The sequence below is a fragment of the Rhinoderma darwinii genome, chromosome 5, assembly GCF_050947455.1.
Source record: "Rhinoderma darwinii isolate aRhiDar2 chromosome 5, aRhiDar2.hap1, whole genome shotgun sequence".
NCBI lineage: Eukaryota > Metazoa > Chordata > Amphibia > Anura > Rhinodermatidae > Rhinoderma > Rhinoderma darwinii.
In genome coordinates this window covers 6,532,968-6,549,470 of record NC_134691.1, presented here as the reverse complement: position 1 = coordinate 6,549,470, position 16,503 = coordinate 6,532,968, and the positions used below count along the sequence as shown (strand labels likewise).

At 43.7% G+C, this 16,503-nt stretch overlaps 1 protein-coding gene across 1 annotated transcript in view; it reads right to left on the bottom strand.

Moving 5' to 3' along the window:
- LOC142652280 (uncharacterized) overlaps nt 1-849 on the bottom strand; it is a 101,495-nt gene extending 100,646 nt beyond the window's left edge. Inside the window, exon 1 of the mRNA XM_075827931.1 lies at nt 696-849. Within this exon, the coding sequence (XP_075684046.1) occupies nt 696-812 (117 nt within the window). The 5' untranslated portion in view covers nt 813-849. The remainder of the gene's footprint in view (nt 1-695) is intronic.
- Between the last annotated feature and the right edge of the window lie 15,654 nt (nt 850-16,503).

Sequence of the window (16,503 nt, the reverse complement as noted above, 5' to 3'; positions counted from 1 at the left end):
TCGCATATCCCTCCAGGTGAGGCGGACACCGGCCGTCGCATCCCCATGGAGAATGAACGGAGCAACCGTTATATGGTCGTATGTGTGAGCCCTTAGATTGTGAGGGGTCCAACTGCTGGCCCGTAGAATGGCGGCCCCCATCACTCGGGGGAGAAATATGCAGCAGTGGCTGAGCCCACCCCATACATATCTATGGAAAGTCAGTAAGCAGGAGTAGGATGGACGGGGTTGTGAGGGTCCCAGTAATCTGCCCCCCTCTGATCTACCATTCATAATGTATCCTATGGATAGGTGATAAATGATAACAGTGGGAGACCCCTTAAAGGTTCTCGATTAAAAAACGACATTAGGAAACAGCATTAATAGCAACCACAGAATTCAAGATGTTAGAGAATTGCAAAAATATTCACTCCCTAGTAAAAGGTTATTGTGGTTCTTCTCAAGGATTATATTATATAATTATATATATAACTATTATTATAAATAGCAACGACATCAATCAAGGATTTTACAGGAATGAATTGATAAAATAGGAAATTGCATAAATAACAACGCCCTAATATTACGTTATTACGGCTGCTGCTTGCGAGCGAATGGCGTAAATAGCACGTACGTAATAAAAGGAGTGTAAATAGTAAACTGCACAACGGATCCCCCAATATTGTGGATAATGAGGAGTTAATGACGTCACCCACTGGGTCGGTTTCAGAGGCTCCCAGATCCCCTTTGTCGATCCCTTTCAGCGTCTGTTCCAGGGTGATCCACTCCCCTCTGGCGGCCAGCGGCAGGATCCTGCTCCCAGCATCTGACATCTTGGGGACCTCGGAGCTGCATGTGTCTGTGTGCTCAGCGCTGCGCAGTCTTAGCAGGAGGTAGTGACCCCTCCACATCCACCTCTATTGACTCAGACTCCCAATCACAGGCACTGACCCGGCCCGGCTCTGTTAAACGCCTCCAGCTCCTCCTGTGTAACTTGGTTACCTTGGCATTGGACTCTTTAAAGGGGGGGGGGGGGAGGAATTTGACATTTTCTGGCAGAAAGAAAGAAAAAGGAAACAAAGTATCAGAGACTTTAAGAAGCTTCTTACAAAGTATCAATTACAAGATCCGGAACGCTGCAGATCTGAGATTTTCTCGAAGTTTTGTTTTATTTTAGGAATTTTTTTTCAGTGATTTTCTTGATTAGGTTTCATTCATTCACACGGAAATCGAAAATTTTTGGAAATTCGCTTCTCCAGTGGGGTAAATTCTTATTCCGGTGCCGTATTTCCCCCATATAAAACACAGATCCCTATTTGAGCCTCCATTGTCGTATATGGAGGAAATATGGCTGCAGATTTTTCAGCTCATTGCTACTTTTTTGCAACATTTTCTAAATTATTTTGTCCCTGGCATTTCTGTGGCAATTTTTCCCTAGACACCTTTGAATGTTTTCTCTTTAATTAAATCAATGTTTTTATTATTTTTAAGCACTTTTTAATAGATTTTTATTAAATTTAAAAAAAAAAACTTTTATGTGTTCTGTATCGTCCTCTCTCAGCCGATTCCGTCTGTTCAGCTGAACTGACGGCTCGGCAGAGAGCAGGTTCTGTGTGTCTCTGACATACAGGATCCACCTGATATCGATCAGTTAATCAACTTTGATGTGATAGAAATTAGGTGCATTCTGTGTGTTACTCAGGACTCGCTCTCAGCCGAGTCGTAAGTTTAGCTGAACTGACGGAGTCGGCTGAGAGAGAACGATGCAGCTTCTCTGTATACAGGATATATAGAAGCTGTATTGTAAAAAGTAAACAAAAAAATGATAAAAGTCAACTAAAATAGTGCTTAAAAACACAAAAAAATATTGATTTTATATAAAAAAAGATCCATTTATCATTTAGCTTTTAAAGCGACCAGGGAAATTCGCTTGTATAATTGTGTCACCACAATTAACTATTGTAGTAGAAATACGCCCCCTAGTGTCATAACAAAAATAGGCTTTAAGCAAATTAAATGTGTGTCGGGGGGGGGGCGTTTTCTTGGCATTTCATGAGCATAACCCTTAAGGCCAAGTTCACATTTTATTTTGCGCTGTTTTTGAAGCGGAAACCACGTCGGAAACTGCATCATAAAACTTTCAAAATCGCCTCCCATTGATTTCAACGAAAGGCGGAGGCATATTTTTCCCGCGAGGAAAAATAATTGACATACTCCTTCCCGCGTTTCCGTCTCTGACCTCGCATCGAAATCATCTGAAGGCAAAGTAAGCATTTTTCATGGCTTTTTATGCCCGCACTCAATGACCGCGGACGAAAAACGCAAAAAAAACTCAGTGTGAACATGTCCTTAAAGAGAAACTTTCACCTCCCCATACAGGTGCAACTGAGTGCAGCGTGTAATGGTGAGGGCTGCACAAACCCTGGGGCACTTTACATTTTTTTCTACCTCCCTCCGTTATTTAGATATCGGTGCCGTTATATTTAGCGCCCGATATTTAAATAACCCACTGAACTGTCAACGGGGCGTGTACTGGCAAGGGGGCGTGTTACTATGGCTGTGACACTGTCCAATCAGATATGGACAGTGTTACAGCAAGAGCGAGGAATGAGTGTGTGCGCGCGTGCTCACTCTCACTCACTCTTCAGCTTTCAAGATTAGTCTTTTCACCCGAACTGGCAAGGGGGCGTGTCACTGCTACGGACAATGTAAGAGCTGGGGAGAAGAGAGCGCGCATACGCGCTCCCATCTCTTGTGAGAGATCAGTCTTGTACTTTGTCTGGCGAACTGGCAATGGGCGTGTCACTGCGACGGACAGTGTAAGAGCTGGGGAGCGCTTACACTGTCCGTAGCAGAGACACACCCCCTTACCAGTTCGGGTGAAAATATTAATCTTGAAAGCTGAAGAGTGAGAGTGAGAGTGCGCACGCGCGCACACACTCTCTCCTCTATCCTCGCTCTTGCTGTAACACTGTCCATATCTGATTGGACAGTGTCACAGCCATAGAAACACGCCCCCTTGCCAGTACACGCCCCGTTGACAGTTCAGGGGGTTATTAAAATGTCGGGCGCCAAATATAACGGCACCGATATCTAAATAACGAAGGGAGGTAGATTTTTTTTTTAAAGTGCCCCAGGGTTTGTGCAGCCCTCCCCATTACATGCTGCACTCAGCTGCACATCTATGGGGAGGTGAAAGGTTCTCTCTAAGCTAGATTCCCCTATGTAATAACCATGTTGCCTAAAGTGAAGATTTCCTTTTTGGGACCTTTCACAATAATAAGGATATTAGGAAATTTCTATATTGCTTACCTGGTGTCTCCATCCTGCCTCTCCTCCTGCTCGCGGCCGCGTGCACTCCCTGCTAGCCTCTTAAAAGGCCAGCGCGCGCATTTCAAGATCCTCCCAATCCCTGTTTATCCAGGACTATTTAAAGCACCTCCACAGATCACCTGGTGCCTGAGCAACTTTGGTGCAACCTAGTTGTGTCCTGCAAAGTTTCCTGTTTGCATCCTGAAACCAGTGCACACCTCGCTATCCGCTACCAGCCTATATCCAGCTACCCGCTACCAGTCTGTATGCAGCTATCTGAGACGAGCATGAGGCTTTCTACCAGTTATGAACTGTGACTTCTGATCCACACCCGTCTGCCAAGGTATCATCTGCCAGGGCTACACAGTTGTTTCTTGGTCCGCTGGGCTAGCTGCTACTCACACCAGGACCACCTTAAGAGGTAGCAACCTGGTAGTCTACCCGCAGCAAATTCCAGATCCATGTAGAGGGGTTAGGTTAGAGGTTAGGACCGGAGAGGTTACTTATATAAAGCCCTTGGAGGTGGCCCTAAGTCAAAGTGGTGGAGTAGCACAGTGGATCCACAACCCGCTGGTCATAACAAGCTAAGGGGGTGAAGTTTAGGTAGTCATGTGTCCCATGGCAGTAGATAAGGTTTCTGTTGTTGCAAACTGAGTCCCAGCCAGAAGCAAAAACCATCTCAGGTCCACCTTTCTGACCAGGCTTGTTGCTTCACATGCTTTAGCACTGGAGGGAAGAAAAGTAGAAGGAGATAACATGGACTCCTCCTTAGACTCGTACAGAAAACAGTTATTTTTTTATTTGTCCCTTTGGATTGTTATATGGCTTAGAAGAGGGTCCAGGACATCATGATCAATATTAGCACAGTACTTTTTTTTTTTTACCTTTACTGTCCCTTTAATAGCGTGTCTCTCGTGTAAATACCTGTCAATCTTTTCAAGAACACATGAAGAAATAAGCAGACGCTATTGTGGACAGTGTTGGCGTGTAAGAAATAATGAAGTATAATGAGATATAATTAGCTGGTGATCACATGACACTGGGGGGGGGGGGGGGGTTCCCATCAGCCTGGTATTGGATTTCCATTCAGTGAGTAGAGCAGAGATATTCCTGAATGGTCTCATTATGTAACATTTATCTTCATTTCATCAGAAATAATAATTACTGGAGACACGGGGGCTTACTGGTCTTTACTGGTTGTTTCTCCCCGACGTTTATGTTACTGGTAATAGGGGAACGTCAGCAAAACCCATTACTCACCTTCATTCAAAGATTGACTTTACCGGTAGCTGATTTAAAGAGGCTCTGTCACCAGATTTTGCAGCCCCTATCTGCTATTGCAGCAGATCGGCGCTGCAATGTAGATTACAGTAACGTTTTTATTTTTAAAAAACGAGCATTTTTGGCCAAGTTATGACCATTTTCGTATTTATGCAAATGAGGCTTGCAAAAGTACAACTGGGCGTGTTGAAAAGTAAAAGTCCAAGTGGGCGTGTATTATGTGCGTACATCGGGGCGTGTTTACTACTTTTACTAGCTGGGCGTTCTGACGAGAAGTATCATCCACTTCTCTTCAGAACGCCCAGCTTCTGGCAGATCACGCTGTGACGTCACTCACAGGTCCTGCATCGTGTCGGCACCAGAGGCTACAGTTGATTCTGCAGCAGCATCAGCGTTTGCAGGTAAGTAGCTACATGGACTTACCTGCAAACGCCGATGCTGCTGCAGAATCATCTGTAGCCTCTGGTGCCGATGTGTCCTCGCTCGTCTGACACGATGCAGGACCTGTGAGTGACGTCACAGCGTGATCTCTGGAGAACACGGCTGTGTCTGCACTGCCAGAAGCTGGGCGTTCTGAAGAGAAGTGGATGATACTTCTATACACAACGCCCAGCTAGTAAAAACGCCCCAATGTACGCACATAATACACGCCCAGTTGTACTTTTACTTTTCAACACGCCCAGTTGTACTTTTGCAAGCCTCATTTGCATAAATACGAAAATGGTCATAACTTGGCCAAAAATGCTCGTTTTTAAAAAATAAAAACCTTACTGTAATCTACATTGCAGCGCCGATCTGCTGCAATAGCAGATAGGGGTTGCAAAATCTGGTGACAGAGCCTCTTTAAAGTTCTATAATGATCAGTGGCCATTTGACTACAGCTGCCCATAGTCACGGGGACTCTTGGACCCCCAATGTCATCAGGGTAACCACCAGTAGGGGGAGCTTAGGAGCTCACTGCACATGGCTCCCATTGAACTCAATTATAACCCTGTCTTCAGTAAGCTCCCCCTGGTGGTGGCTGCAGGAAGACAATCTTTTACCATTTAAGTCTATGTCTCTGCTCTTCAGGGGATGGAGACCGTCATAAATTAAAAGTGAAAGTTTATCATAGCGTAATATCAGCTTTATAGTCGGCTAATGTAAGAAAAAAAAACATTTTCTTTGTGATATATCTTTATTACTGTTATAATTTGGCTAATTTTTTTGTTTCTTCTTACTCCAAGAGTGAAGAAAAATCCTATTGCTACCTGGAAACCATCAACATGCTGGTTGACTATTCTTAATGGAACTTATTAGGGTTCTACTTATGCCCCACTAATAGTTTGTGTGAATAACCAGAGCAGCTTGGCTCATGCAAATAATCAGAATAGTCGAATGATTATGTGAATATCTCATACCTGCATTGGGTATTCATGTATTAGTGAGTGGGGCTGCAGGGGATTAAAGGGTTGACAAGGTTTTCCCACAATAAACATTTATTACCGATCCGCAGGAATTTTCGGTGATGTCAGCGGGAGGGTGTTCCCTATGATAAATGATTGTCGCCCTGGCAATTATACCCCGGCAGACGGGGCCTAAAGACAAGGTGAAAATGGCCTTAAAGACAACCCCTGTCCACAGGCCCTATTAGGGTGTTTGGTCATCATAGAGGGGGGTACCCTGCTCAGGGCCCCCTATATGACTGTAGTAGAGCGGCTTAGGTGGACCTGACCCATCCATGTATTACATGGCCACCCATTTATTTGAATGGTCGGCTTGTAATGCTACATTTCCCATACAGCGGTCAGGATTCTGTCTTTGTTGTACTTTGTATCCCTGTGTCATGCTCCGCCCCCTAAGACCCTGCACTAGACATACCCTGTGTTATCAGTTTTGCTTTAAGGAATGAATCCCCCCATATCATTCTGTTTATTTGGGTGTCACATTGTAATAGGGGTCGTTGGCTGCCAGTAAAATGAATATGGCTTTAGATTTTGTTCAGTTTATTATATCAGTTTTGCTTTCAGGGTGTTGCTTGAATTATATCTGTATTATCTCCTCAAAGTCAGTATTTTGCTGAAATTTTTATTTGCGTGAACATAAAATACATTCTCCGTCAAAGGTAAAAAGAACCAAAAACGATAAATGACCTTCTTTACAGAGAGAAGATTCACAACAAGATAATCGTGGCATTTATTTTATTATTTGCATTTTAGCGCCACCTACTGTTTGGTATTATTATACAAGGGGTTTAACCAGTTCAGGACCGGGCTGAGCCTTCAGAACCAGACACCGTTTAGCCCTTTTTAGCACTCGTTAGTTAAACGGCTATAACTTTTTTATGTGTTGGGCTAACGACGTGATTTTTGCGATTGTTTTTTCCGTAGACAATGCAGGCTTCTTTTTTTTTATCATTTTTATACACATCCTTTTTGCTATTTTAGAATTTTTAGGCTTAAAGTTTGAAAATAATAGTAAAAAAAATAAGCTTTTTTACTTTTCAGCGATTTCTTTTTTGGTAATAAAGTTTTACCCTAAAATAGACCTTTTATTTGTGATCTTCATTGTCTACCGGAAATTTTAATATGTTACATCCGTAGCCGTCCGTAGTTACGGTAGCACCCGTAGGCTTCTATGGGAGAGGCTGTGCCGTAATTACGGACAAGAATAGGACAGGTTTTATCATTTTTTCAGCACGGACGCCCATCAGTTAAAATACGTCCGTGGCCAATAGAAATGAATGGATCCGTAATTACGGATGAAAAATACGGTCGAGTGCCTGGGGCCTAAAGAGTTACTTTCCTTTCATAAATCTTTTGACATCATCGTGACATATCGGACGTTTTGCTCGGTGGAGGTTCCGGGGGCTGAGACGCCCACCAATCACTGAAATATTCTCTGTGATCTAAAAACATCAGCGGCAGCTGCACAAATATCTCTGGTAGTTTGTTACAATGTATCAGTCTGGAGTCCGGGCTGTTTAGCTCACAGAGCATTGTCTAGGCTGGATACAATTGTATCCACTTCTCGGCTGAGAGCAGGAAAGTACGGGTTTGCTGCCTCTGAATGTAAACAAGTGTTCTCATTCACTGACAGCAAACACATATCTTGAAAATGATGAGGAATTGAAACACAACGCCTATTCGAAAGTTCTAGAACTTTTCACATATTCAGTATTTAAGCTTTATTTATATGAAAATGAAAAACGTCTTTAACTTTTAGGTTGTAGACTCTTCTATAGAAAACACTCCATCCATTAATCACACAAGTAAGTCCTTACATTCGATGAGACTTTTATGTCAGTCCCTGAACCTCCCACTGATTTCAATTAAAAGAGATCATATGTCATGTCCATGGACGGCTGGACCTGCACCAATCAGACCTTTATTATCACGTGCTTATATTGGGGTCAATTCCTTGGTTGGACATTGGAGCGAAGTGCAATGCATCTAATCCAGAACGCTTCGGACACGGTGCAGGTGTCCTCACCGCAGAATTTCTAGGTGGGGGGTGCGGGGCATGATCCACAACCAGGCCGATCAAAATGTTACTAACCTTTTTTGATGAGTACATATAATATAAAGGGGTTGTACCAGAATAAAAAATTAATTTCTGATCGCTGGGAACCGCACCGATCGCGAGAACAGGGGTCCCAAACCCCTTGTTCCTCCTCAAAACTTGACGAACATTGAATGGAGGGCAGCCCTTGGCTGTTTCCGTCATTCTCTTAGACACTGAATAGAGCGGCGGGGGCATGCTCGACCCCCGCTTCATTTAAGCTCCTCCTCACTGAGGTCAAGCAGTGAGAAGGATCTGGGGGTTCTACACCCCCGTTTTCATGATCGGTGAGGTCCCCAGCGATCAGAAAGTTATCACCTACACTGTGGATAGGTGATCATTTAGGATTGTTGGAATACCCCTTTAATGTTTTATTTAAAGGAACACACCATATGTTTTCTAGTGCAGGGTTTGAGGGGGCGGAGCATGACACAAGGATTTGCTCTTTGGTGTTCTTTGGATTATTGCACTGACCCTGCATTGGGCATAACACAGATTTGACTGGAATGTTCCTTTGATAAATGACCCCACCCCCAAATGTTTTCCTGTTTCATTTGGTACAGTATTTAAATAGGGGTTGGTGGTCGGCACTACAGGGGGCAAAATAAATATGGTTTTATAAAGGCTCATTTAGTTATAGCGCAGGATTTATCATGTCTGGTCTCCTATAGCAGCAGAACAGTGGGATGGCCATTTGCCTTACAGCAAGAAGTGCTTTGCGCTTTCCGTAACTCCCATAGATTTCATATGGGAGGGCCGAACCCTAGTGGAATTGTCTCGAGAAGAAAACCCCTCTTCACACAGCTGGAAAGTTCGGCTCCTGGAACCCCTGGTAGTTGCTGGAGCAAAAAGGATCATTGCATGCCGGCCACTCAGATCAATGGATGACCAATAGGACTATGTACGTAATACAGGGACTAGCTGGGTCCTCCTGACGAGGAGCAGGTGGTAGATTAAACTTAATGTTGATAAATGTAAAGTAAGCCACCACAGTAATATTATTAATGCAAAACAGAACAAGAGAAGGACCGGAGTATTTTAATTAGAAGTTAGCTAAGAAGCAGCACTCAATGTCAAGTAGCAGCTGCAAAAGCAAATGAGATTTTATGGTGTATAAAAAGAAAGATAAAAACCTGTAATCCCAATGTAAGACAGTTTCTCAAATATGGGATTTTAGTTTCGGGCTCCACTTTGTAAAAAAGGATATATGAGAGTTGGAAAGGATACAACGGGCGGGCGATTAGATTATTAAATGGGATGGGAAGTGTCCCTTAGGGGGGATTCACACGAGCGTGTATTCGGTCCGTGCGGGCCGCGTGTTTTTCACGCGGCACGCATGGACCAATACAACTCTATGGGGCAGTACAGACAGTCCGTGCTTTTTGCGCAGCGTTTGTCTGCTGCGCAAAAAGCGAGACAGGTTCAATAACTCTGCGTATTTCGCGCATCACGCACCCATTGAAGTCAATGGGTGCGTGAAAACCACGCAGGTTGCACGGAAGCACTTCCGTGCGAACCGACTGAAACAGCGCACCAGCTGTCAAAAGGATGAATGTAAACAGAAAAGCACCACGTGCTTTTCTGTTTCCGAACATCCAAACGGAGTGTCTTTGTGATGAGCGAAGCCGGACAAGCGAACCAAACTTCACCGGGTTCGGCCGAACTCGTTTTGGCCAAACCCGGCAAAAAAATTATCGGTACGTGACGTCAGGAGATAGTCACTGTCCATGGTGCTGAAAGAGTTAAACTGTTTCAGCACCATGGACAGTGACTTCCGATCCCAATATACATGAACCTGTAGAAAAAAAAACGAAGTTCTGACTTACCAATAACTCCCGGCTTCTTCCTCCAGTCTGACCTCCCGGGATGACAATTCAGTCCAAGTGACAGCTCCAGCCAATCACAGGCTGCAGCGGTCACATGGACTGGCGCGTCATCCAGGGAGGTGGGGCCCGATGTCGAGAGGCGCGTCACCAAGGACGCGTCACCATGGCAACGACCGGGAAGTTCTCGGTAAGTACGAACTTTTTCTTTTTTTTCAACAGGTTTTTCGATATTGTGTTCGGCATTCACTGTTGAGGGTGCTGAAAGAGTTAGCTCTTTCAGCACCTTGGACAGTGACGGCCGTCGACTAGCCTCATCTCTATGATGGCGGCTGCGCGAAAATCACGCAGCCGCGCATCATACACGGATGACACACGCAGCTGTCAAATGTTTTTTTGCGCGCGCAAAACGCCGCGTTGTTTGCGCGCGCAAAAACGCAACGTCCGTCTGTATCTGCCCTTACAATGAGGGGTAGAAAACCCGGGCTTGTTCATCTTGTAAATAATAGACGCCTTAGGCCCCATGCACACAACCGTAATTTTGATCCGCAAATACGGACCTTAATTACAGATCAAAATACTGATCCATTCATTTCTATGGTGCACGGACACCTTCCAGTATATTTATGTCTGGGCCGTAGAAAGCATCTGTAAAAAATATAACATGTCCTATTTTTTGATTTTACAGAACGTGCTCCCATACTTTATAATGGGAGCACGGCTCGCAAATGCGGGTGACTGTCCAAGGCCGGCCATGCCTGTAATCACGGGCTGTGATTACGGGCACGGCCATGTGCAGGGGGCCGGTGATCTTATTAACATGTATAAGTATATATATGGTCAATACAAAGAACTAGCAAATAATTGATTCTTTCCAAGGACTCTACAAAGGACCAGGGGACATTCATTGCATTTGGTAGAAAGTCATTTCAGATCAATATAGGAAAGGGTTCTTTACAGTTAGGGTCCGACGTGGACCATGTAAACGAGTGCCGATCAACGAGACAACTCAGTGATCGGTGCTCGAATGCTTTCACAGGGAGCAATGATTGGCCCGTGTAATAGGTCCTTAACTCTTCCTTCTGACTCATAGAGGGGGGTTCTGAATGAGGGTTCCCCTCCTCCATTATCACATCAGACCTGAGCCCACCAGAGGACCCTCTGGAGTGCTAGTCCAACTCTGCCCTACAATTTCTAACATTAACCCACCCAAGTCGTCCGCCTCTTTCATGGAGTTTAGGATCCAATACACTTGAACTTGGCTAAACAGCTATTCTTCCCCCCATATCCTTTTCCGAGCGTGCCTGTGTTTTCAATGAGGAGCAGGGAATAAGCCGCTGCCATAATACTTCAGCCACAAAGTTGAAATCGATCATGCCCACTTCTTCTTCACCTCTCAACGGCAGATGTTGGGACACCAGCATACGCATTAGTTGGCCGGTCCCACCATGTTTGGCCCACCTATATCTAATGCGTATTGGCACTTTAAGAACTCGTGACCTGTTTGGGACCCGTCTTTTCTCATGAACTGGTGCTTTCGATCCTATCCGTTATTGACCATCTGCATCAACCAGACTTTACTTTCTGGCGCCCGATTTGGTGCTGCCCTGACCTCTACTTACCGACCAGCACCGGCTCCATGACTATGTCCTCCTTCTGAAGTTCCAGTTGATGGCCCAGATGGTAGGTTTATGTGTCCACCGGATGACATGGGCCACCGTTTAGTCCAGTACTTCAGTATAGTCCACCTCTGGAGTGTAGAGAACCACCATGTTCTCAATCCTGGGGCCAGAAGGGTTTTGGTGACCTCGATATACGGCTTTGTCTGGATTTATATTGGCACAATAGCCTGAGGTTATATAAGGTCTTGTAGGGATATTTAAGAGATGATGTAACCTTACCTACAAGATGTCCTCGGTGAGGAGATGATGGTCGGGTCCCAGTACATTGATATGGTAATTGTGTAACCCCAGCACCAGCGCCATGCTCTATATTACTCATCATTGACACAGCAATATCTGATCTGGCAATACTCACCATGTAATGAATCCGTTCTAGAGCCGCACCGACTGAACCCATTATTATCTACGGAGGAATCTTATTGTGTGATTAGTAAATTGAATGTCCGGCCTTAAAAAACATTCTGTTTTTTAACCTACATAGGTTCGCAATTCTGATTTAGGGTAACTAAACGTTCAACAAACTTCGGACATGTCATAGTGATGTGTCAGAAGTTTTGATTGGTGGGGGTCCGAGCATTGAGAATCGTGCGAGCGCTCAGAAGTGATCGTGCGAGCGCTCAGCCGCTTCATTTCTGTTCGGCTTTTTCCAGAAAGCCGATGTACCAGAGTACGGACTCATTGACTTTCTATGGAGCCCGTACACCGCTACATTGTTTTCTGGAAAAATCCGAACAGAAATTAAGCGGCTGAGCGCTCACACGAACACTTCAGCTGCTTTATTTTAGCGATTGGTGGGGGTCTCAGTGCTCGGACCCCCACCAATCCAAACTTCTGACATGTCAGAAGTTTATTGAACATTGTCACCCTTTAGGATATGTTCACACGGCCTATTTTCAGCTAGAAATATGGGGCATATTTCAATATTTCAATGGGAAAAACGTCGTTCCGTTGGGCCTTTTTTTAACGCGGCCGTTTGTAAAAAAACGCCCCTTAAAAAAGAAGTGCATGTCACTTCTTGAGCCGTTTTTCAGTGGGTCAATAGAAAAACAGCTCCAAAACGGCCGTAAGAAACGCATAAAAAAACGGCTGAAAATCAGATCCCTTTTCAAATCCCTTGAAAACAGCTCCGTATTTTACAGATGTTTGTTGTTTAGCGTGTGAACATACCCTTAACCCCTTCACGACCACCCCACGTAGATTAACGGGTTGCAAAGCTGGTCGTTGTGCCTGCAGCCCGTTAATCCACGTGTGCTCCAAACAGAGCACACAGACGCTCCCCGCAGCCCGGCATCTCCCAGTATAGGCTGCTACTAGCAGCCTTAGTACTGGGGGAAAACATCGGGTCGGATCACAGCGGTGATCCGAACCGATTAACCCCTTAATTGCGGCAGTCAATAGTGACCGCCGCATTTAAGTTCTTATAGCAACATAGGCACCCCGCTACGCGATTGCGGGGGCCGATTGTTGCGGGGGGGGGGGGGGCGATTGCTATGGCAAATGGAAGCCTAACAAAGGCTTCCTATCTGCCATTACGTTAGCCGATTAGGCCCCGCCCGGAGGCGGAGCCTAATCGGCTTGCTGTCAGTGAACAACTGACAGTTCTAATACATTGCACTACATGGGTAGTGCAATGTATTAGAACATCAAACAAACAGTTGGACCTTCAAGTCCCCTAGTGGGACTAAAGAAAAGTGTAAAAAAAAAGTGTCAAAAAAGTTAAAATAAAAGTTGTAAAAATACAATAAAAGTTTCAAATAATAACACAAAACACAATCACCCTTTTTCCCTTATCAAGTCATTTCTTATTGAAAAAAATAATAAAGCCATACATATTTGGTATCGCTGCGACCGTAACGACCGTAACTATAAAAATATTATGTTATTTATTCCGCACAGTGAACGCCGTAAAAAAAACAAAACGAAAAAATACTGACATAATTGCTATTTTTTGGTCACTTTGTCTTCCAAAAATTGAAATAAAAAGTGATCAAAAAGTCGCATGTACCTAAAAATGGTGTCTATAAAAACTATAACTCGTCTCGCTAAAAATAAGCCCTCATACAGCTCCGTCAACGAAAAAATTAAAACCGTTATGGCTCTCACAACTTGGCGACAGAAAAAATCCATTTTCTTTACAAAGGTTATTTTATTGTGCAAAAAGTTGTAAAACATAAAAAAGTTCTATAAATTAGGTATCACCGGAATCGGACTGACCTGCAGAATAAAGGTAACGTGTAATTTATAACGCGTGGTGAACGCTGTATAAAAAGAATTAAAAAAATAATGTCAGAATTGCTGTTTTTTGGTCACCTTGCCTCCCAAAAAAAAAGGATAACATGTGATCAAAAAGTTGCATGTACCCCAAAATGGTACCAATAAAAGCTACAGCTCGTCCCGCAAAAAAAAAAACAGCCGTCATACCACTACGTCTATGAAAAAATAAAATTAGTCAAGGCACCAATAAGCCAGGAAATAAAAATATGCAGTTGTGCCGGCCCGAGGGGAACATTTCTTCTGTTTCAAGTGGCGAATTATCAAGGCCCCTAAAATTAGGGATCCAGGAAGGGGAGGGCCCAAACATATCTGCTGGAAGCGACAGTGCCCGTATTATACCAGGACAACACTTCTCAGCAAAATTCCCCAAACTTCAAAGATCCCGAGTGTGGACCAAAAGGGGAATAAGTAAAGACCATTTATTAGTGCGACACCGGCCTGTGCAGAAAGGATTGTGTCACAGCGTAACACACGTCTATGGATCATTTTATTGTTTTTGTTTACCCCATTATTATACCACCTGACTATGCCCCTTATATACTCCGCCCGGCTTACATGTACCCCCACATTATAAACGGAAACACCAGTAAGACTCAATACAAGACTACTACAAGCAAAATCCACACTCCAAAAGCCAAATGGCGCTACCTCCCTTCTGAACCCTACAGCGTGCCCAAACAGCAGTTTGCTTCCACATATATGGCATCGCCATACCCGGGAGAACCCTTTTAACAATTTTTGGGGTGTGTGTCTCCAGTGGCACAAGCTGGGCGCCACATATTGGCATATCTATAGAAAAAAATCCCATTTTCACTCTGCAACATCGAGTGCACACCAATTTCTGCCAATCACCTGTGGTGTTAATATGCTCACTACACCCCTAAGTGAATACCTTGAGGGGTGTAGTTTCCAAAATGCGGTCACTTCTGGGGGGGATCCACTGTTTTGGTCCCACAGGGACTTTGCAAATGCGACATAGCGCCCAGAAACCAATCCAGCAAAATCTGTACTCCAAAAGCCAAATGGCGCTCCTTCCCTTCTGAGCCCTACTGTGTGCCCAAACAGCAGTTTATGACCACATATGTGGTATTGCCGTACACAGGAGAAGTTGCTTTACAAGTGTTGTGGTGCTTTTTTTCATTTATTTGTTGAGAAAATGAAACATTTTCAGCTAAAACTACGTCTTATTGAAGAAAAAGGATTTTTTGTAATTTTCACTGCCCAATTCTAATAAAATCTATGAAACACCTGTGGGGTCAAAATGCTCACTACACCCCTAGATGAATTCATCAAGGGGTGTAGTTTTGTGAATGGAATCACTTTTGGGGAGTTTTCACTGTACTGACACCTTAGGAGCTTTGCAATAGTGACATGGTGTCAAGAAACCAATCCAGCAAAATCTGTGCTCCAAAAGCCAAATGGCGCTCCTTCTCTTCAGATCCTTGCCGTGTGCCCAAACAGCAGTTTATGACCACAAATGGGGTATTGCCGTACTCCAGAGAAGTTGCTTTACAAATGTTGTTTTTTTTAATTCCTTTATTTGATGAGAAAATGAAAAATTTTGAGCTAAAGCTACGTCTTATTGGAAAAAAAGTATTTTTTTTATCTTCACTGCCTAATTCTAATAAAATCTATGAAACCCCTGTGGGTTCAAAATGCTCACTATACACCTAGATGGATTCTTCAAGGGGTGTAGTTTCCTAAATGGAGTCACTTTTTTGGTGTTTTCACTGTTTTGGTCCCTTAGGGGCTTTGCAAATGTGACATGGTCTCCGCAAACCATTCCTGCTAAATTTGAGCTGCAAAAACCAAATGTCACTCTTTCCCTTCTAAGCCAAGCCGTGTGTCCAAAAAGCCGTTTATTACCACATGTGGGGTATTGTTTTACAAATGTAGTGGTGCATTTTCTCCTTTTAGCCCTTGTGGAAATTAGAAAAAATTAGCTAAACCTACATTTTCTTTGAAAGAATGTAGATTTTCATTTTCACGGCCTACTTCCAATAATTTCTCCAAAAAACCTGCGGGGTCAAAATGCTCACTATACCCCTAGATAATTTCCTCAAGGGGTATAGTTTCCAAAATGGGGTCACTTTTGGGGGATTTCCCCTGTTTTGGCGCCGCAAGAGCCTTTCAGACCCGACATGGAGCCTAAAATATTTTCTAATAAAAAAGGAGGCCCCAAAATCCTCTAGGTGCTCCTTTGCTTCTGAGGCCGGTGCTTCAGTCAATAAGTGCACCAGGGCCACATGTGGGGTATTTCTAAAAAGTGCAGAATCTGGGCAATAGATATTGAGTTGCGTTTCTCTGGTAAAACTTTCTGTGTTACAAAAAAAATAGATGAAAAATTAATTTCTTCAAAAAAAAAAAGAAATTTGAAAATTTCACATCTACTTTGCCTTAATTCCTGTGAAACATCTAAAGGGTTAAGAAACTTTCTAAATGCTGTTTTGAATACTTTGAGGGGTGAAGTTTTTAAACTGGGGTGACTTATCGAGGGTTTCTAATATATAAGGCCCTAAAATCCACTTCACAACTGAACTGGCCCCTGTAAAAATAGCCTTTTGAAATTTTCTTGAAAATGTGAGAAATTGCTGCTAAAGTTCTATGCCTTG